This window comes from Tympanuchus pallidicinctus, unplaced genomic scaffold (genome assembly GCF_026119805.1).
Source record: "Tympanuchus pallidicinctus isolate F22 unplaced genomic scaffold, pur_lepc_1.0 scaffold16, whole genome shotgun sequence".
In the NCBI taxonomy this organism is placed as follows: Eukaryota; Metazoa; Chordata; class Aves; order Galliformes; family Phasianidae; genus Tympanuchus; species Tympanuchus pallidicinctus.
Window position 1 is genome coordinate 17,498,543 of NW_026294679.1, and position 23,297 is coordinate 17,521,839.

The 23,297-nt window shown below is 39.8% G+C and overlaps 1 protein-coding gene and 1 long non-coding RNA gene across 2 annotated transcripts; one reads left to right on the forward strand and one right to left on the reverse strand.

Moving 5' to 3' along the window:
* The first annotated feature begins 5,319 nt into the window (after window positions 1-5,319).
* LOC128078196 (uncharacterized) lies at window positions 5,320-16,863 on the forward strand. Its single transcript, XR_008205367.1, has 3 exons — window positions 5,320-5,427; window positions 5,828-5,988; window positions 16,752-16,863. It is a non-coding gene; the product is annotated as an uncharacterized LOC128078196 (long non-coding RNA).
* Window positions 15,510-22,574, reverse strand: LOC128078195 (neuropeptide Y receptor type 4-2-like). The gene is made up of 2 exons (XM_052678188.1): window positions 22,314-22,574; window positions 15,510-18,047 (listed from the first exon to the last, which is right to left on the reverse strand). Exon 2 carries the CDS (start codon window positions 17,933-17,935, stop codon window positions 16,802-16,804), a length of 1,134 nt encoding a protein of 377 aa, XP_052534148.1. The 5' UTR covers window positions 17,936-18,047; window positions 22,314-22,574; the 3' UTR covers window positions 15,510-16,801.
* Window positions 22,575-23,297: the final 723 nt, after the last annotated feature.

Sequence of the window (23,297 nt, forward strand, 5' to 3'; positions counted from 1 at the left end):
TCAGGAAAGAGTTCAGATGCCATGGTGCAAACTGTTAAATAAATAGCATTTTCAGAGCAGTAAATAACAAGATCTGTTTCTTCTGAAGCACCAGATATCACATAGAGTAATAAACTGGTGATCCAGTATTATACAGCTTGTAAGCATCAAACTAAGTCTCTAGTTCTCTTCTTTTTATATTTATCTAGTTCATCCTGAAAGAAATAAATCCATAGCCACGCTACTTGCTTTTTTTCCTGCCAAGTAATCTTGTAAAGCTGGTCCTACAACCTAGGACCTTGAAATCCAGGCTAAATTCAAAGAGCTTGACAAGCTCATCTGTCTTCATGTATGCAATCATCTGAGTAACTGCTGTTTCCCAAAGGAAATGAGACCTGACAAAAAGCTGGAAGAGCTGCTGGTGTGAGTTTTTTTACTGATAGAGAGAAACCTCTTCTTAAACTAGCCAAGTACCAAGTGAGCATTATTACTTTTTTCTTTTACTTTTTTGGTGAACTTTTCATATATTATATCAGTAGGTTGTAGCCACTTTGTTAAATGTTTTGATGACAGTAAAAACAAGAAAAATAATTTTTGTGAGTGCATTGTGCTTTAAAACTCTCTCACTGGTTTAGAAAAATCATGGTTAAAAACTGTGGCATTTGGATGACCTTCTGTTAGCTGTTCTTCCATCTAATACTAAGACTCAGTTCTGGTATAGAAGAGGCAAACATTTGTGATAATAAACATTCAGCCTCAGTCATTCACTTGTTTATATGAGGTTGGTACTTGAGAGATCCAGTGTAATTTAAAATGCAATAAATTGAAACAAACTCACTCCATTTTGGAGGCTGCTTATGAACTCTTTTAATTTGGTGTCATATTTATTTGGGGAGAATTAGATTATCCTATTCATTAGATGCAGTGGCTGGTGATGAATGGAACAACATTCCACATCAATGGCATTAATTGAATCCTTGCAAGCACAGATAATACCCCTGCAGGAAACAGGAGAAGATGGAAAAGTTCACCAAAGTAGATCTGCATATACTACTGTGACGAGGGAGCCCTGCTGAACTGCCGTGGTTGGAGGCAGCAGTTGACTGCTTTTCTTTTCTTTTTCTTTTTCTTTTTCTTTTTCTTTTTCTTTTTCTTTTTCTTTTTCTTTTTCTTTTTCTTTTTCTTTTTCTTTTCTTTTCTTTTCTTTTCTTTTCTTTTCTTTTCTTTTCTTTTCTTTTCTTTTCTTTTCTTTTCTTTTCTTTTTGTAACTGCTGAAACATTTGTTATGATCTCTCTGCATACATTGAGGATCAGATCCTCCTGCTGCTACGCATTGCACAAGTGCAAGTTAAGGGGAAGCTCCTTCTTCAGAACTCAGCTTAACCAGAAATACCACACAATGTATGGGACAGGTGGTAGAGTTAGCTGTGCAGAAAACAAGTGGTTTAGAATTTGTTTTAATGATCCACTTTATCTGCTGTTGTAGCTACATGCTGCCCTAGTAGGCCACAGGGACTTCCTTCACTCTGGCACTGACCTGGGTTGGTGATGAATTAGCAGAACCTCACCCACTGACAGCCATTTTAAACGTCATGTTTGTAACCAGACCCAGGTGATTTTCTCCTCACTCATTAGTAATACATTAGTATTACATGCTCAGGTCTTTTGAAAATTTCTCAGAAATGTGTCCTATTGATAGAGCCAGAAGCCAGTGGTAACTGGCCAGAAGCCAGGGCAGTCAGTAGCACCATCCCTATTTTGCTGAAGCAGAAATGGAAATACTTGTCTGTTAGCAGTGGATCAGACCACAGATTGTCTGAGCCACAGGGAAATCATTCTCCCTGGAACACCATCTTTCCTCTCCACTTGCGCTGGGATATGTTTTTTCCTGACTTGCCCTTTCAGTAATGCAATCCTGAGAAGATGCTTTCAGCCAAGGTCTCGAAGAGGTTAAAGCAGTAATAACCACAAGGGGAGCAACATGGACATTTATAAAACTAACCATTTCAGAGCACTAATTTCATCAGCAAGCTAATTGCACATATTGTATCTAAGAACATTTCCAGCCATCTGCAGGAAGAGAATGTCATAGTGCTTGGAAGGCATGATGTTTTTATGGTAGTGTCTTGCTGATAAATGAATGCGGTGCAGTGAGTTTGGGATGTCACAATGATTATCATGTAGAACAAACATCTCTTGCTGTTATCTGGAAGTGTATACATAGCACTTTTACCATGGTGTCTGAATACTGGTTTGTGTTTCTCATCCTAGTACTCCTGTTACATTTTACCTCAGTTTTAGAGGGAGGAGCTGAGTGGACGTGGAAACTGTTGCTGCTCCCCACAGCAGAGCTTGGCTGCACTGTTTTCCCGCAGGAAACCTGGGATGCTTGAGGAGCAGAATCGCAGTTTCCCGGGTCCAAGGCCAGTACATTGCCAACTATTTCTCACACTTTTACTGTGGATCCAGACAAATATTTGCAGTCTCTAAACAACTTCCATCTTAGCCTAAAACTGACTTGAGTGAGATGAGTAAAAAATAGGTCTGTGTTCTCTTCCCATGTAAGTACAGCAGCATGTCCGGAGAGTTTGTGCTGTCTTTGTGGTCATTTAATTCTAGGTAAAATGAAATCCTCACTTGAAAGTTTTGACAGACACTAGTTTGCTGAAAGGTAAGGGATGTTTATAAAGCTGATATGGCAGAATTCACCGTGTGGTACAACTTTATTTTGACTTCAGGTCTCTGACTCAAGTAACTGAGTTTGATCTTTTATGGAAAATGCTGTACCATTGGGTAGAACTGCAGCAAGATTTGCCTTTCTGCCTACTTGGAATCAACTCCTGAGTCTTCTGAACTGAGTTCTGATGTTTGACTGAGCATCACATACCTCTCAAATCTACCTCTGCTCGTAAACATCCGTTTTCAAGGACTTGTGTATAAATAAAGTTATTTGTGTTTACATTTTTCCTCAAGTCCGAAGGTGACCTTCACTGCCCTGTTGTGATAGATCTGATAAGGTGACAATGCAGCAAATAACCTGCAAGGCCTGGCAGGCTCACCTCCTCCTGCTCACCAGTGAAATGAAGCAGCACAACGTTGCCACGACAAATAGCTATGTCTGCAAATAGCCTGTGGGTTCTGTGGGTTGTGGGTTGAACTGAGAGTTCAACAACACCACAGCCCTATGTTGTGAGAGCTGATGACCTTTTTCAATTAAAAAAAAAAAAAAAAAAAAATTAAATACTTGCTTGTGAGTCAGTTTAATGAATGATGGTATCAGCCTTTCTGAGATGTAATATTAATCAATGGGACATTTTCCTCACCTGGAGATCACTGAAGACATTATATTCTGAAGCCTCAAAAGTTTATGCTGAGATGGGCATCCTCCCAAGAACAACATTTCTGCCTCAAAGACAGGGTGAAGTTACTACATCTAGGGTTAAGGCTAAGTAATCCCAGCGGTCAAGACATTCAGGCTAGACTTGCAACATAGCTCTTAAAATATTTCCCATTTTCCTCTAAAGTAAGGCAGTTAAAAAAACAAACTCATGTTTCTTGTTAATTTCAGCACGCAGTTATCAGTGAGACTTTGATGTTTTGTGCAAAGAAAATCAAAAGCTTACTGCAGAAATAACTCACTTTACAAGGATTCATTAGCATCCCAGCTTGTCTGGGCTCCAGTCTTGGTAGGTGAATTTTCAAGCACTGAGAACTGAGGACTATGGATTTAGTTGAAGTTCACTTGGTATGCTGGGGTCCAGCCAACGTCTTCTCAATACCATGATGTATGAATGGATGCAGTGAAGTGCACAGTTGACTTAAGTGAGAGGTGTGGAGGCTAAGCATATGTAGTAATGAATAAGAGTATGAGTATGAAGTCCTTATCATAGTAAACAAACAGAAGCGAATTCTGAACTACGGCAATCTGAAGGGACTCTCTGTGAGGACCTGCCAGAGCAACCTGTGGGAGGTCACTCACTGCATCCTGCTTTTCCTGTAGCTTGTGTTGTGTGACTGTCCTGCATGGTTTCTCATAGGCTAGATGGAGCTTGCTTCAACTTCTGCTTTAACACACCCAGGCTACAGGATCAGAAGGTCATGCTTTTCCTGAGTACCAGACCTGCCAAAATCTGAGCCTTGGTCAGTGGGAAACTCAAATTAAATGCCTAGTTCATGTTGGCTGACATTTTATTACAGAAGAAAATCTTTTTCTTGTCTTTTGTGCATGTTCCCAAGACGACTGCTATAGCAACAGCATTTTTGTCATGGCACATGGAGGAATGGGGCTCCATTTTGCCAAGGTGTGTAAAGCAGGCAGGAAATGTCACCTTGAATTTTGAAGTTCTTACAATGTAACAGAAGGCCTGTTGAAGAGAGCAGGACCTGCACAATGCCTTCTGTAATATAATAATGGAAACATTAGCCTTTGTTCATCCTACAAGAGTGGAAGCATTAGGAGGAGAAAACTTTGGTCTTTACATCATGAAATAAAAAAAGGTCACCTAGAGAAAAATTCAGCAGATTCACGTGAAGAACATTTTATGCTTTAATGTTACTCCCAAATTGTAAAGTAGTTGGCTATTTTGAAAGTGAAACCCTGATTTAAGGAAAAAAATTCTCAGCAGCTGTGGGATCATCTAGCAGAATCCAACTTACAGTAGGCAGAAAATGATTGCCATTTTGACGGAACAAAAATAGCTTGTAACACAGGTGCACTTGATGATGTGTACGTGGAAAAAATTAGCCTGCTTGTTCATGCCTGAGTTCCCAATTTAGGATGCCTAAGTGCAGAACGAAGGATCCTGCTAACTAGGTGTTCTTCAGGATGCTTCACAGCTGGTGGAGCCTGGGCAGTCCCTCCATGGTGGCCCATCTCCCCCCCCCCCCCCCCCCCCCAGCTTGGCTGGGTGGCAGAGGCCATTTCCACTCACAGGAGCAAAAGGTATTTCACTAACTCTAGTGGAGCTCTGTTGATTTATAGAAGCAAAAATATGGTTTTAATTCAGCCAAATGTTAATTCCCAAAGTCTGGGAAAGTTTAGAGTGCCTGGAAATAGGTTTTTGAAAATAAAACGCTCTTCCAGCCTCCCCTACTGGGGCGGCTGCCACTTGATCTATCTTAACCTCAGCCCCACTTCCAAGATTGTTGCGAGGCATTCTTGATGCTTCCAGAAGTGCCTCGTGCTTTGCAGAAAATTGACTTTAAAGTATAAATTTCTTTTAGTGCCTTATTTAATGTTAAAAACAGTCTTAAAATCAGGAAGCATGTTGATCGCAACTAATTGGGAAGACCTGAGTATTAAATCATCACCTGACACAAGGAGAGAAAATCAAGCTTCATGTAATTTCAATTCAAGGTAATTAAGCTCAAGCAGTAACTGCAAGGAAAGGTCCAAGAAGATTTGCTCTTCATTTGTGCTGTTTTAAGGGCTGGGCTTTGGATTCCTAGGTGAGTTGCTGAAGAAAGAGGGTCTGAAAAGAAGCAGGAAACTATTTTACTGTGAAAGCTTAGTGTGCTTTCCCATGAAGTATTTAGGTCTTCAACAACAATTAAAAGTTATCTAATGTTTTATTTCAAAGCCCTGTTCTGAAGCACCTGATACATAGAGTGATATTCATCTGGTGGTCTAGAAACTTGTTATGGTTTGGTTTAAAAGGAATTTATTTTGAAGAAGAAAAATCTGAATCTCTTGCACTTACTGGGAGGGAAAAGGATGTGATTACTGGGCTACTGCTGAGAGACTTATACTGATCCCTGAAGAGGTGGGTATTCTGAAATGGAATTGTTCTGGGGAAGCTTGCCCACAGGTGGCTTCTGTAAAACTGGTATCTTTCTTGTCATGCATCAGAGAAAACCTACGAAGGTGCTGAGTGCTTAATGACTTGGCGGAGGAAGACTGTAGGCAGGGTTTGCACTGAGCTTGTGGCACTGTTTGATGTCCCAACCACCTGCCAGCAGAACATAGGACTGTTAGGGCTGGTGCACAGCTATCATCTGCTACAGCGCCAGGTAAGCTCTTTTACTAGCTAAACAGGCTTTATTCTTAAATGACATGGCTTCAACCAAAGCCTTCCAGTTTCCAGCCCTATAGTAGTTGTGCTAATTTTGTGCTAATATTGCCCATTTACCTTCAGTATCATTTCTTTCTCTGACTTAATCTGCTCAATGAAGGTGTAATCTGTAACTGTAGTCTAAATAAATAGCTCTTTTTGGCCTTTTAGGCACATTCATTTTCTATTCCTCTGACTTAATGTCACTTTGCATTTTGTCCTGGTTTCTGTAGCTGTTTCCTCAACTAGGATAACTGTACGCTGCATTTTGCATGAGGTCCTTACACAACAGCACATCTGTCAAGTATTGCAAATTTGTTGCCTTGTGATGACTGTGTTTTTCCTTCTCACAGCTGCCTCATGTTATGAGCCATGTTGTTCTGAGATGGCAACGTTTTCCCTTACCCTTGGCAGTATCAGGCTTCTGAGCTTTCTGCTCTCTTTCATGCAGCTTATTTAAAAAGCAAATCAGGCTCTTTGTTACAGCCTTGCATTTTCTATTAAGTTTTATGGTGTAGCATTCTGAATTTGCTATGCTACCATGCTCAAATGAAGTAAGTGAGATCACCAGTAAGAGATTCCAGCTAATCTTGCAAATGCTCCCTATGGTTAATATGCATTGTCTCTTTACCTCCAGGACTCAAATTTTACCTTTCCTCTGCTCATGTTTAGAAATCCTATATAACACTGAAGCTAAACTTACAAATGTTTGAATTATTTGTGTCTCTATTTTGGAAAGGAACTTAATGTATTTAGTAGTGCAGCTCTTTCATTGCTGAGAGGTGTGGATGATTGGATTCTCCTCTGTTGAGCAGCACTGGGTTGATTTTTGTCTGAGTTTTCATACCACCTTTCTGGCAGTAATTTCTGGTTATCAAATTTAGTCATCTCATCCTTTGCAAATCTGTGCTACACTATTATTCCTAATAAGAAAAAAAGTAAGTGGTTAACTTGATTTTTGGATCAGAATGGAGTGAATTTCCTTACTCTCTCAGAGAGTCTTTTCCATACTAGGTAACAGTCATAGAATCTTCAAATTTGGAAAAACCAATAAGATCATCTAGTCCAACCATCAATCTTTCTTTCTGCACTTGCATGAGGTAACAAAATGGAGTACAACTTACTTATATGCTTGGGGACAAATACTACTGCTGCTGATTTTACTCCAAGATGCTAAACAGATTGAAGACTTCATTGTTTTTATATGATTTGTGAAAATGCCATTCATACTGAGAAGGTTCATTGGGATTTTGGCCTTTCAAGCCTGTTTTGGGTAATGGAAATCCAACCAAATGGCTGGCGTTCCTGAGAATACTAAAATGGGATGGATGGGTCAAGAGTTAGTGTAAACTACTTCAGGAACAATCTGCATATGCTATGGGTAAAGCAGTTCTCTGTGGGAGAGCAGCAGCAGGCTTGGTACAGCACAAACAAGGGACTGGGGAATGATTCTCTGGGAAATGCACTGTAAAATCTTGTACTGATCCCTAAGAAGTTGGCTTCAGGTCTCCGACATGGAGTTGTGGTGCAACTTTAACACTTTTCTGTGTTGTGTACACCCACAGAGGGGCATTAGGCCTCCATGTCCACCCAATTAAAACTTCAGCCCTAGCTGAAGCACTGGAGCTAGTGTTATATAAAGGGATATTGCAGTATCTCTTGAGAACTGAGGTGTTCAGATGTGATGATAGCAGGACAATTGGGGAGGGATAGAGTTACTGGAAATATTCCCTGAAATAAAGATTCATTGTGTTTTTTTCTAATTTTCCTGCTTACTGATAATTTGCCTGTTGACAGCTGTATACGTACATGTTAAGTCAGTCTTTATCAGCTAACAATTCTGAGCATGTGAGGTTCCCAGCTGACTCCTTGTTACACTGAGGCCAAAGAAAAGATTTTAATAACTACATGTTTGTTCAGATTTGTTTGTCCAGCTCTCATTGCTTAGTAAGGGTCACTTAACATCTCTGCAGTGCTGTATAGGACAAACTGAAAAATGGAGCTGTCCTTAGAGGAACTGGGACAACAGAATACAGCTATGCAAGCTGGAACACAAAAGGCGTCCAAAACACACAGTAGGAATTCCCCTTGGCGCAGTTGTACTCAGAAAATATGCCATATATTTGCAATAGCTACAGAGCTTGGATTTGCCACTCACTGGGGGGAAAAATGGACTTGATAGTTTTTCTGCATTAGAACCTAAATGGGGCTGTACTGTACCCACCTTCTTATGCTACATTCTTCTCAAGTTGAGGAAAGTCCATGGTGCTAACAGTACTAACATAGGATTGGGATATATTTGCTGAGAGTAGGAAAGATACTCAGCCCCAGTTGCAGCCTAAGTGCCTTCTGCTTTATCATTATTGATGACAGGTTGGCCATGAGCCAGCAGTGTGCCCTTGTGGCCAAAAAGGCCAATGGCTTACTGGGGTGCATTAAAAAGAGCGTGTCCAGCAGGTCGAAGGAGGTGATCCTCACCCTCTACTCTGCCCTGGTAAGACCTCATCTGGAGTACTGTGTCCAGTTCTGGGCTCCCCAGTACAAAAAAGACAAGGATCTCTGGAAAGAGTCCAGCGGAGGGCCATGAAGATGGTGAAGGGCCTGGAGCATCTCTCCTATGAGGAAAGGCTGAGTGATCTGGGTCTGTTCAGCCTTGAGAAAAGAAGACTGAGAGGGGACCTGATCCAGGTCTATAAATATCTAAGGTGTGGGGGGCAGAATGGCGAGGCCAGACTGTTTTCAGTGATGAGTGGAGACAGGACAAGGGGAAACGGCTGGAAACTGCAGCATAGGAAGTTCCACACAAACATGCGCAAGAACTTCTTTACAGTGAGGTGACGGAGCACTGGAACAGGCTGCCCAGGGAGGTGGTGGAGTCTCCTTCTCTGGAGATGTTCAAGACCTGCCTGGATGCCTACCTGTGCGACCTGCTGCAGGGAACCTGCTTTGGCAGGGGGGTTGGACTCGATGATCTCTGGAGGTCCCTTCCAACCCCTACAATTCTGTGATTCTGTGATTCTGTGATTATATTGTTTGTGTTGTCAGTATGGTGCAGTATTCATTTTTTTTGCCCTGAAAGACTGTTCAGTTATACCAACTGTTGTTAAACAGAGGTAGTATTTCACTCAGGAGCTGGCTGTGTATTAATCCTGGATAAAGTTGTTCCTTGTAAAGAAAGTGTGCAAAATGCTTTCTGTCTGAACAAAACTATGGGTCAGTTTTTATTACATGCTATTATTATAATTATAGGTTCTTCTGCTTAATCAGGATGTGCTTAATTAGGATAGCCATTTAATTGGGACATCTCCCAAGGAACCAATTTAGCTTAATGATATTAGTGCTATCTAATCAGGGCAGCTTCAGGGGAAAAGAACAAAAAGCTTTAAAATAAATAAATAAATAATACCCCAGGAGGAAAAAAGATAAGCTGACATTTTGCTGGTTGATGCATCTACTCCATTCCCTGAAGGTTTGGGATGCACTGAGCAGCTGCAGGGATATCTCATTAAGGTTGTGGTGGTGTTCTGCTGTGAAAGTACCCAGTACCACACTTGCTGCTGCTAGTGGTTGCAAAGTAGCCTGAAAGATGAGGCTCAGGAAGTTCATGTTGTTCCTCAGTGGGTGAGGAACAACATGATTGATGGCTTAGTGGGTCGCAAGACTGACTTCAGTGGAACAGTTGGCTTAAGGAATCCCAGGCCCCAGTGTTCTCAACCCCCTGCTTGTTCACATGCTGAAACGTCACTGTCTCTTTAATTGCAGTGATGCAGCATTAACTGGATCAATGACAGGACAAGGTTTAAAATAACTTTTTTTTTTCAAATGTTTGTGGGCTTTTCTTATTTTTAAATGCTTATCTGTTCAGTTTTCCATTTGTCAGCTCTCCTGGGATGCACTGCCATGTCTCATGGAGTGATGAACAAGTGAATAGAGAGAGCTGGAAAGACACTGGCACAATTCAAGAACACAACAGTTTGTAATTGCATACTGATTTACGATGTCTCACTGAAAGCAGGAATGGCTATTACCTGATAGTAATTAAAGTCAGTCTTCATCTGACGCTACCTCTTGGGTGCTTTTCCTGTATGGGTATGCAGAATCACGTGTGCCTCCTTCAGTGCACTTGAGTAGTGAGCTAACAGTTAACCAAGAAGAACTGAAATTGCTTGAAAGTATATCCAGCAAGTTCTGCACAGGTACGTACTCCTCAGAGGCTGTGAGAAGTGAACTCATTCAAGCTAAGTTAATTACAAAATCAAGTGACTCTCCAGGAAGGATGAATGTCCTAATTGTTTGCCTGCTTGTATTTGGGTCACCTTGTGCAGCCCCATCTTCTTTTCAATTCTTTTACTCCTGAAGACACAGGGCTGCAGTTTTCAGACTCATGAAGCTGGCTGGATAGTAAATGCAGGGCTGGGTTCAGCACCTGCTCAGCTGTGGCCTTAGTTAGTCACCTTGGAGCTGCATTTGCTGTTAGATTTCAAAACAGTTTTAGGAACTATCAAGGATCTCCTTCTGGGATTTGGGTGCCTAATCTTAGAGCTCTGAGCTGTCTTTTCTCTGCTGCACATGAAATCTATTGTGATTTGTAAGCTTCTATTAAAACATTTGCTGATGTCTTCTTCAATAGAAATAACTGTCACTGAAAAATAAGTTTGATAAAGAGTATGTATTCCTTGGTGTTGTTACTACTTATTGGCCCTATGCCTATAATTAGTTTATGTTAGCTGTAAAAGGAGATATTAAACATATTCTAAGTATAAAATATAGTATTGCTACAAATAAGCACACTCAGAATAAGCATCACACTGCTTATTTTTGTTCTCCAACTGTAATAGCAGACCACTCAGACAAAAGTTTGTGTAGCCAGCCTAGCGGTTGGCTGAGTCATAGCAACAGCATCAATTAATTTGTTTCCAAGTTTAAAAAACTAATAAATACTTTCTACAGTCTCCTAGATGCAGGAGGTTTAAGTCTGTTCTTTACACTCACATATTCTCTGTATGTGTAGACACCCAATACCACATCTTTCATTAGAATCCTGTTTCTAAAAAATGATGTTAAGAAAGAATCATGGTGTGGTTGGGTTGAAAGGGACCTTAAAGGCCATCTAGTTCCACCTTCCCTGCCATGGGCAAGATAGTTGAAGTAAAAGCACATTTCTTCTTACTATACTTAGGAGAAGCTTATTTGCTGTTCTGTGCTGCACACAATCATAGCATTCAGCTACAGACCAGTCACAATTCTACTTTCATGTGTGCTCTACAGTCTCGGATGTGGATGCTTTTATGGATTATTTTAAAATATATATAATATACTGTACCCCTGATCCTGGGAAATGGTATGGTAATTATATACATGAATCCTGGAATGCTCTGCATGTTGTAGTTTGAACTATTTGTGGTTTGTGGAAAACTGATTGGTGGAAATAGTTTCAACCGCAAAGCTGCCTATTGTTATCACTTACAGCTTAGCATTTGCAATTTTGGACCATAAAACACTGATTTTGCAGTACAGAGAAATGAACTGGATCAAGATACATTGTTAGCAAATACACTGCCTGTTGCTCTGAGTGCAGATAGAGTATTTCCCCTTGTTTCAGCCAGATGGATCCCTTCTTCCTTCCCAGCAATGGTAAGGTGCTCCTTAGCAGTACATCTTTGCCTAAATGTAAGCAACTCAGAGAACACAACTGCACTGCTGTGAAACCTGTTTTGCAATGCGTGGGGATTAAATTCATCCTGTAAAGATCTGTACTTCACAGAGCATTCCTGAGGGAAAGCAACTGTGCCAGAGGCCAGCAGGATTAATAATCCCAATTGGTCTGCTGGTGACGATGACCTCACTTGGTGTGAAATTGTGCATGCCTGTGTGCATTGTGCTGTGTGGGACTTCTGACACAGCTGGTGGAAATGTGGGTTGTTGTGAAAGAAATCTTCACAATCTGCAACAGTTTAGCTGTAGCTCTGGTGGATGGAATTAGATTCATGCTGAATGCATGAGGAAATGGTGTGATTGGATGATCTTGTCAGTTTTAAAAGTGTCAGCCAGCTTCTGTTGTCTTTGAATCCCATCAGTCTTCCCAAAAGCACAGGGCAGAGGGCGCATGCACATTATGCTCCTCAACCAGTCAATGTCTTTGCTGTTGTTTTTAACAAAGTTCCCCATTTGAATATATTTGCTGTGAGTTTAACAGAAGTGCAGAGGATACCAGAACTTTCTGGTATTTTTCAGCTGTCTCTCTGTTTTTCAGAAATTGGTCTTTAGGACATCAGTACCTCTTCTACTGTCTGTCTGCCTTTAAGTGAAATAAATACTTAGTATTACATAGAGTTATTTATAGTCATTAAGTCAACCTACCAAGCAAATGAATCAGTGGCAGTTATCTCACCAAGGGCATAGCATGGGATAAGTGCATTCTGCTTGCAGTCATGCTAGAATAAAATGTAATCAAGGTAATATATCTGAATGATGAAGCAGTGTTTGCCCACTAGCTGTTGACAGGGAGGCTTTGTATTCCTACAGTCTGGGTAGAGGGCACAATAATTCATGAGCTATAATTATTGCATTCAGAGAGCAGAGATGTTTAGCTGGAGCCTTAGGGACAAAACAAACCTTCATGTTTATGGGTTAAAGTGCAAGTTTCATGTTCTGCATGTTATCGTAGCTTGCGACTGCCAAAAGCTATCTTTCTACTACCAGGGATGTCTTGAGTCTAGTAAAAGTAAGCTGTACTTGCATTGGTGTAATCCTACAGTAAAAATGTATTATTATGTTGGTGTCACTGTGTCTAGCATAACCCACCATATTTTGCCAGTTAACTAAAAAAGAAAAAACTATGCAGTGCTGTATTTTCTGTGTACCATAACTAAATATATATTTTTTAAGTTTTTGATTTCTGAAAAACAACAATCAACAACCATCAGCGTTCAGTTTCAACCTGGATTTCTATCATACAGTCTCTATGCTGCTACTGGACTTCAAGTTTATTGAGTGGTTATCAGAAAGATAAGAACAGGATAAGATTGGAAATTCAGACTAAGGCTTAACTAGCATTGTCTGGCAGGAAAAGGTATTATACAAAAGTACAAATCTCAGCTTTATCTCAGTATTCTTAGTATTCTGCTTATGACTTCCTGAGTTCAAAGAAATGGCTTTGTTAAGCAAACTGAGATAGCGAGGGAAAGTTATAAAAGCTATGTGGATAATAAGCAGTGGTAATAAGCAACAATGCTGATATTAATGTTCAGTATCCCCTGAAAATCCGGCCACTAGAAATTCTGAAGAGAACTGTCTTTCTGTGAAAGAAATGTCAGGTGGAAAATGCAAGGAGACTCACAGGTCAATGTAAAAGAATCAAGAGCTTCTTCTTGGGTCCTCATGATGTGATGTCTTCACTTACTGTAGGCTCTTGGCAGTCTTGGTTCTTCTGGTTGTGTCTGTGACTTCAGTTTGGGACAGTATGTTGTGTAGAGCCCCGTCTCCGGCAATCTGCCAAGTCTGTAAAGCTGAGCTGCATCCTGGCGTCAGAATATTCAGGTGTCCCATGGTGAATTTTTGATACCTGTCATCTCCTCCTTAGTTGGCTGTGCTATACTACTGTATGTCCCTGGGAGTAATGCATCAAGGTTTTAATCCTTCACATACCATTGACACTTATCATGTGTTGCAACTTCTGTTTTCTCTTCATAAATTCTATTTGAGAACTAAATCTTCTGTATTTAATACTGTGATTAGTATAACGCCATTTTATAAAAGCAGAAACAAAGTAACACAGACCATAGAATTTTATTTGTTACTACTAGGTTCCTAAAAACGTGCTGCTTATATCACAGTAACGAGTTGTTTTTCTGCTCTGAAAATCTTCCAATCTTTTTGAACTACATCACAGGTGCAGGATCATTAAAAGCCTTCTTATAAAAAATAAATGTTATGATAAAGTCTTAAAATTCCATGAAGTGATTTGTTACTTAAGCATGTTTCTCCTAAATTACCTTTGTGATTCACTAGCAAGGCTTTTCAAAGAGTGTACTCAAAAGTATTGTTGTAGTACAATGAACACAAAATTGGTAAAAATTCTTAAATAACAAAATTCTTAAATAACTAATCAAGATCACATTTGCAGATGGGTAAAATATATGTAAGTTTTGGTGTTTTTGTGGTTTTTCCTGTTACCTTTTTCTGAGACTAAAGAGACAGATTTTCCACTTGGTTGCATGAAAGCCTCAAAGCAACAAATGAAATGGCTTTCAACATCCACGCAGACAAAATTACATCCAACTGAGTGCTTTTGCCTTCAATGGGAACAAGGAACAGTTGCTAGAGCTGTTCACAACAATGAATAGCATATTACTTTCTACTGCTTTTGTGCACGGCTACATTCTGTGCACCCTTATGTCCCTGCAAAATGGAGGAGCGATGATAAAAGTGCTGTTTGTGTCCTGGCTACTTGTGAGAGCATGATGCCCAGTGTATAATCAAAGATAGAACTTACATATGACACAGATAGTCAGCCCTTTATAACCTAGATTCATTTTCTGGATTTGCTCTAAAGTTTTTGTTACCTGGGGTATCTTTAAGCAGAGTTTGGTGGGAGTTAGTGTCGACCCAGTACCAAGTCCATTAGTGATAAACAATACTCTATTCCAGACTTGATATTTCCTGTCTTCACTGGAGGGAGCCACATTCCTGTTCACGTAAGTGTGGGTTATTGTAAAATTGGATTGGTTTGCTTTGTGTGGGTACAAATGGCAGCATGAGTTGCAGTTCAAAGGAGAGTCAGACCCTGCTGATACTTCTCCACAAAAACATTCAGATTTAGATCTTACAGCAAAGATTCACACTTCTGAGAAGAAAAACTCTGAAGATAGCTGTTTCCATTTAAGAGAGTGATGCTTGAAAAAACTCTATATGTAGGATTATAAATCATAGTCTTCTGTGTTCATGTTGAGCAGGATATTCTTATTATAGCTTGACATACATTAGTTAGGTGCTGAAATTGTAACAAGCACACAGAACAGGCAGAATTACTCAACTGATCAGATAAATAACCCTGAATATAAAAACACTCCAAAATTTAATTGGTATTCATGCACTCAATACAACACAGTTCTGGTAAGAGTGAAGTTGTTTATGAGACGTTAATTTATTTTTACTACTCAGCATTGCAAAGTTGTATCAGCTCTGCTTTCATCTACAACAGAAAGCTAGAAAACTTCTAATTCAGGATAAGATAAAATGAGTCCCCTTGTTCTGCATTTCTTCTAATGGGCATAATATCCAGTCTAGAAGTGACGCTGCATACAAAGAACCAAGAAAAACAAGAGGTAATTAAAAAAAAAACAAACAACAGAAGATGCAGCAGAAAGCCACGTGAAAGAAGCAAAAATGTCTTGACAAGTAATTGAGGAAGATGCAAAAGCAAATCACAAGCAAATCACTTAGCTACTGCTAAGGTTAGTTTAAAAGCACAGGGCAGAATACAGTTCCATATTTCTTTATTATTATTATTATTATTTTTACAATGAACTTCTCACTTTCTTCTTTATCTTTTTTTCCTCAGTATGAACTTTCTTTATTTCCTCAGCAGTCACTGAGCAACATCTCCTTACTGTACTACTTATTTACATGTAGCTTGGCCTTAAGGTTTGTGTTTCCACCTGACCTGGATTCCAGTTATGTACTCTTATTCAGCACTATCTTTGTTGTTGCTGCCAGTGAGTGGAACTGATGTCTGATATCCACTTTTATGTTAATAGGAAATGGTCTGCATGTGTATATTTACTTCTTTGGGACTATACACACTCTGAAAATACAAGGCTTCTTTGAACAGCTTTTCATGCATGTTCAGACTTTCTGAATTAGATACAATTAGAGCACCAAGGAACTAATGAGTATTTTGCTGCTGAAGCAGAAGTGAAACCTTGCTACCGAGGCATGAAGCAGCTACAGTAATACAGTCACCTTTTCTCATCATGATGTACGCTTCCAACATTGCAGAGCTTTGTAACTGCCAGCAGCAGGAATTGCAAAACCAACCAGATTCATTTCCATGCAGATCTGCAACTGTTTTTCATTTGCTTGAAAACAGCGTTCTGCCATCATGTCAACGTGTTCCAAGAGCTTAACCTGCAAAGTAATATTTTCATTTCCCACTGCTCCTCTTTCAGTAACTTTCATCTTTCTTGTTCTTTGCCCCAAGTTCTGAGGGCAATGGCAATTTCCAAGCCCATGTGACAAGAGGGAGAAGTTCCAGACTGACCTCCAGCCGTTTGATGCAAACTGGATCTGCTGAATGCTAATGGTTTGTCAGTTAGGAAAGCTCAAAAAAACATATATATTTACATGTCTATGTTTCCCTGGTGTGTCATCAGTGCATAAAAAGTCTTAATACTGAAAAATGAAGCCTTTGTGAACGCAGCTTTGGCAGCCTGCAGTGGTAACATTGATTGCATGAGGTTCTACCTCAGCCATGCTGGAGATGTGAACGTAGACGATAGACCCGGTGTCAGTCTATGTGCACCATGGCTTATCTATTGAGCTGGCAGAGCAGCTGTTTGTTCACCAGTCTGCACCTCCTCAAAGACACAAACACCTTGCACATCCCAGGAGCTACTGAATGCATTTACTAACTTTCTTTGCTTGTTCTTACAAAAATCAGGCAGCAGTGGGCTCCTGTTTGCATTCCAGATTTGGCATCACCAGTTGCTTTTATACCTGCAGGTATGACTGCTGTGTGGTGTCAGTACAACCTCTGAAGTGCTTTCTGCTGGCTAGATAGAATTATGTCTGTAATTCAATGACAGTGAGCCCTTGGAGACTTCTGTCTGCATAGTGGATAAAGGTAAATGATCATATTCTTCCATTGATGCAGTTACTGAATTATGCTGACAGCTCAGAATCAATGACTTCACTTCTTTTTTGAAGTTGCTGTTGAGGAAACCATAGATGACAGGGTTGACACAGGTAGAAGCCATGGCTACCAAATGGCACAATGAGAAGATCAGATTGTGGTGGCAAGGTGAAATGATCTTGTAATTCCAGTCCACAATGGTGTTGAAAACATGCAGTGGTAACCAGCAAACAGCAAAAGCAGCAACCATGGATGCTAACAATATATTTATCCTTCTTAACTGAACTGCTCGGTTACTGTATTCATTCTTCTCAAACATGTCCTTTCTTTTCTGTAGGCGTAAGTAGATACGCAGATAGCAAAGTATAATGAAGAACAGCGGGATGCAGTACTGCAGAAGAAGTAGAGTAGTGGTGTAGATAAGCCTGTGTTGCTCAGAAGGCCATGAGTCAATGCATATGGCCTTGTCATAGGAAAAATTCATTATGTGTGAGAGCTGTTCATACAGATCATTAGACAAGATGGATGTGGTCAAAAAGGGAAGAGACATGAGACATGCTAAAGTCCAAATGACTCCAATTCCTAGATAGGCTTGGGAGATGCTTGGCCTCCAACCAGTTGGGTTTATGATCAGCTGGTGTCTTTCCAGAGCAATAAGGACAAGGGAAAGAATTGACACTGTCACAGATGTGCACTGTGTGAAAGAGGTCATTTTGCACATGACCTCCCCAAATATCCAATAGTCCATCATGGTGTAAACAACGGTGAAAGGCAGGCAAACAAGACACATAAACAAGTCTGAAATTATTAGATTGGAAATGAGGATGTTGGTGACGTTGGTCTTTTCCTTCTGCCTGGCTATAACAGCAATCAGGCAGATGTTTCCCACAATGCCTAGAACAGTCTCTAGACTGTAAGAGGTGGCCAGAAAAACAGTAAGGTCAGTGACATTCCTGCACTGGTTAGAAAGGTGCGAGGGGAAGCTTCTATTTGAGCTCAAGTTCTTACTATTCAGGAAAGGAAAAGCATCATTAACTGCCCTTGTCTTATTCATCCTGGGCCCCAAATTTTTATCCAAAAAGGTGATAACCAAACATAGACAGAGTCCTCTGGAGCTGGCCTAAAAAGTTATCTGTTCTATTTCACTGCAGGAGGTCTGGGTAGGTCTGCAAAGGAAAGGAAAAAGATTGCTTAGTTATGTTACAAGAGATCAGTCAAAAGTGCAGTGGGGGAAAGTTAGAGAAGCAAGCAATAATTCTGTATTTCTTCAGCTCCTTTTTATATGGCTAATCAGATTGTGAAATGGAATGGTTTGCTAGACTATAGTATGGAAATATGTGCAAATCTACTGAAATATGACTTTGCCATGCGTGAAGTTATCCCCAGGGTTTTATATCAACTTAGAGTAGTACCTTGAATGCTACTAATTCAGTAGAAAGTTGGATCAAAACACACCCAGGGGTAAAAAAAAAAAAAAAAAAAAAAAAAATGTATGATCTTGTATTTCATAGAATCATAACAAGTCTTAGGATCAAGTTCCGAGTCCCTGCTGTGGACAGGGCATTTGCAAGACTGATCCACAGCTGTGTGAAAGGCACTTTATTGGGGGCATGTTCCGTCACTCAAGTAAAACATCCGTGAAAACATTAAAATATATTAATACACGAAGCTAACACCGAAATATTTTAATACAAGTTACTCTGCAAACTGAAATTGTATTTGCAGCCAGAACACACGTTTGCTTGAGACAGTATCACCATGCAAAAATTCAGGCTCGTATCCTCAGGAGGGAAAATATGGGACAATTTTGAAAGCATCTGAAATAATTCAAAATCACTTCAACATTTTTCCATTTCTACACAGCTGTGATAGGTCATGGGAACTGCAGTCCAAGTTCCCTACTTCCCCTTTCTGGATGAACCCCATTGCCCATGAGGCACTGATGTCTCCCTCTGGGTGGCCAGTGTGGCCATCACAGAGCTTATCAGGAATATATTCCAGGCTTTACATTTTGACTTTCTGAATAGCTGTATTTGACAACCCTTCTTAATTCCACATGACCACATTCCTCTTTTAGCAGAATTTCGTTCTTAATAACTAAGAATGTTCAAATGTTCTAACAGTATGTGCTGTCCACAGGGTGCTGTTTCTGACCCTGCTGGGAGCTCTCATCCAATCAAAAGCAGTTACAGGCTGTATGAAGACTTCTGACTTGAGAAGTAAATAAATACACAGGGATTCATACCATTTACCCAATACACAAGCCCTTCCTCTGCAATCAGATGCTACTCAAATCTGTGAGAATGTGATAAATTTCTCAGAGCTTCAGAAAAATAAATGGAAAAGATAATAATGCATACATTAAATGGTATGATGCGACTCACTGTTGGAGTAGCAGTAACTGCTGAGCAAGTTCACTCGTCAAGGTAAAAGTTTAAACCAGATCCCACAGATTTAAGGGGCATGCTCCCAAGAGGAACACCAAAGAGACAGTGTGACTGTGTATTTGTTGCAGATGGTATTGCCGTGCCTCTGAAGGCTCTGCATTTTGTTGGGTTAGGCATCTCTTTTAATGCATTGCATTCTGTAGTGGTTCTCACAAGATGATTGGCAACCGCTTCCCAGTCATGTGTTCTCATGGTGATGCCATAGGTTCATAATGAATTATCACACTCATATCACAGGCTAGGGGATGAGGCAGGGAAATGAGATGTGAGTGTCTCAAGAAAAGCTTTGGTACATTAAGTAGATGTGAAACTGCTTGTTGGACCTGATTCCTTTGGAAAGTCAGAGGCTAGATCACCTGCGTGCAGCTCTCTGTATCTATTATTCCAGTGTCTAGCATGTAAAAAACATTTCTAGGAAAATAGAACAGTGAGTATTTCAGTGACCTAATATCTATGTATCCTGTTACAGTACCCCTAGATGACAGATTCTTGGGGTCAGTCACTACCAAGACCTGTCATCTCAAGGTATTTAATGCTATTCAGTTGGTCTAAGTTACAAACCAATAATAATCAATATGGACTCACTTTGTTTAGAGAGTTGAATTAAGTGCTGACTAACAAACTGAATCACTAGTGCAAGTGGAAAAGAATTCTGGCTCCCCTCACTGTATTAAAAGCATGTTGATTACTCAGTAAAATACAGAAAGAAAACAAAATAAGAAACAGACAAACAAACAAAAACTGTGGTCAAAGACAACAGCTTTTGTCTTCAGAAAGTGAAATAATACTTTCTCGGCTTGCAGGAGCAATGAGCTTCCTAAATCAGCAGGGAGGAAGTTGGGAGAAAGAGTTGAATTTCTGTTCCTTTGTTTTTAAAGAAAAAAAGGATATACCAGCTCAGAATCATCAATGAACTTCAGGAAAGAGGTCTGCTATGAAAATCAACATGCTCCAAAAACAAGGTCTTCTTTAGTTGATGCAATGTGAGATGGTATTTCTAAAAAGTGGGTGACACAAAAGTCTGCAGCAACTTTACTGGATACAGAAGAATACAATAGGGAACTTTCAGACTTAATCTTTGTTAAATTCTTCATTTGTTTCCTTCACAGACATTTGTCATTCTTTTGGAAGCAAGGAAATAGAGCAGCTGAAGTCTGAAGGATGTGCTTCACTGAACAACACAGTCTTCTAAACTAAGAAAAGTCACTCAGGATATCCCAAAGAAAAAACTGAAAACGAACTATAATCAGCTTGACTGCCATATCCTAGCTTGACTGCCATATCCTATATGTGCCAGAAAAATTCTTTGAGGGAAAGGGAATTCTGGTGACATTGTACTCTGTCAGCTACCCAGGAAAGGGCAGATTGTCCTTGCAAAGCTGACCAGCACCAGCTCTTCTCTGCATTTGAGTCAGTCTCTGTATAGCTATGATGGGCAGTGTGGGTTACTTCCTACATTAGACATAAGTAGAAGGGAAAAAACGTTTGCAGTTCTTGGCTTCATTATTTGGTACTCAGACACAATTACTTGTCTGGCTCAGAACTTAATTGGTAGCTCAAGCCCTGTTTGCTGCTTCCAGTCTATAAGTCTTCATGAGAGAAACAACTCTTACAGCCAAATGGCTGTATTACTGATTTAGAGCTATGACAATTATCTGGAGTAAAGCAGCTATGGGCTGTCTCTTTTAAACTAGAAACAAGTAAGTATTTGGAAATATTTAACAGAACTCTGACACGTATCACTGAGTGCGCACAGAAATCCCACAGCCATACAAAATCCATAAAGCATTTGATACAGTGAGATTTCTTGGTGAGCGTTTTTTATACTCTTAGTTAAATTGCTATTCCAAAAGTATTGGGAGAGGCTACTGAAGGAGCTAATGTTAAGTTTTTCTAAGATCTGGGGTACAAGACATGTGAATTAATATGTTACAAGTCTATAACATTGAAAGATGGTTTAAATACCAGCAGAAATGAGCAAGACTGGGCGCATCTGTCAAAAACTGTCACTGCTTAGTGGAAAGTAATGGTTTGGAGCACCCATCCTCTACAAGCTCAAATCCGTATCAGCCCAGCACTGACAAATCAATTGTTTGCACAGCCTTAATCTACACTGAATGATAAAGTTAAGTATTTATTGTGGCCTCTCTTGCTTTTATAAACCTTCTTGCTAAATTATTACTATTAATAATTGTGTTAATGTTTATTGTGGCAGTATTAAAATCTAATTGAGAAGTGCTTGGTGCTGTTCAGGTCTAGGGGAGGAGACAAAGCTCTCTCTGGCAACACAGTAAGGGAAAGAGCTTTAAAAGTATACAAACAGAGCAAAGTATTTATTACTGTTTTTCCTTGCCTTGTGACTGGATTCAGAGCTCATTGATCCTTGTGGACTTTGGATCAGGTTCACTTCACTTTCCGTCCTTGTTTCTGTATGGTTTTAAAACCACCAAGAAATCCACAACAGTTTTATGGAACTGAAGAACTGTGTAAGAATTCTTTGCTTTCAGGAATCCAACCTGGCATAGGCTTTCATTCCATGGCTTATCTTCAATTTAAACTACATCCCCATCAGCTCCAGTGACCTAATTTTAAAATATAAATGCCAATTGAATGTGTTTCATTATTTCCTGTTACCATAATAGTTTACTGAATGAAAAGTCATGTCAGAACTGTTCTGAATCCGTATTTTCATGTTCTTCTAAAATTTGTTTGTTTGAATTGTATGAATGTAGTAACTACTCAGCAAACCTATACATTTCAGATATACAGTTCTTGCCTCATGTCCTAGGTTAAAATTTCAGGTGAATTCTCACTGAGCTGACATCATCCAAAACAGAGGGAGATCAGAACATAAAGGAATTAATAATGATATCATTATCTGTCAGCAAGTGAAGATGAACAAATGTAGACAATCAAAAGTGATACCTTTATTAAAGAGATCTGAGATCTAATAAATCTGAAATAAACACTTCAAAGAATTCTTACCTCTCTCTGATGGAGGAAACAACCTCTGTTGCTGCTGTCTTGGAAGAAAGGAGAGCTGTTACAGTAGCAAAGTAAGACCATCTGTGTTTCAGCAACCTAGAAGAGATGTTCTGCTCGCTGCTTCAGTAGGTAATTTTGGGTGGCAATTCTCTTCCTTTTACCCCCCTCCCTCCTTTCTCCTCTTCAGTTTAGCCAATGAATCCAGCTTCATCCCTGTGCTCTGACTTTGAACTTCTGGCTCCCTCTGCTGTTCCGTAAGTGCAGAAATTCTACAGATACATGAGATGGAGAGCAGCTTCAGGAAAGAGCTACAAAGTGATTGAAGCACAACACCCATTCATGCTACACTTTTTAACACGTGTATGAGTGGAATTGCTAAAGCAGATAGATAGTAGTAGAAAGTAGAGGAACCGAGCCCCACTCTTCTCCTTCTTGAGGAAAGATTTCTGCAGGCTCCAAAGAGGATTTTACTTCTTTTTTTTTTTTAACATTATCAGTATTGGTTTTCTCATTTTTATTTGCAGTTCATCATAGACCACAATTGGAAGTTTAGTTTAGGAGGATGCAGGCTTCAAACTCTAAACACCCAGCTTGTGAAAGGGGAGAGGTGCACTGTAACTCAAGCAAACAACTCAGAAGTGTAAGATTTGGAAATAGAGTGGATAGATTGCACCACTACCAGCTTTCCTTGGATTGTTTGTTTCTTAGCTTGCTTCTTTCTTGTGAAAACCCAAGGCAGAAATCAGAGATGCAAATTTTTCTCTTGCATTGACAGAACATAGAGATGATATTTTATTTCCAAGAGCTATAGCAGGGTAATGTAATTTTCAACTTTACTTAAAATGTGCTTTAAGCTGAAGCCAGCCACTTACTTGGTCCTGTAGCTGCTGCTCTTCTGGTGTTTTTCTCAAGGTGTGATAAGTAGCTGTAGCAAATATGTAGTTATATTTGTATGCTGACAGAAATCAAACATTTCAATATCAA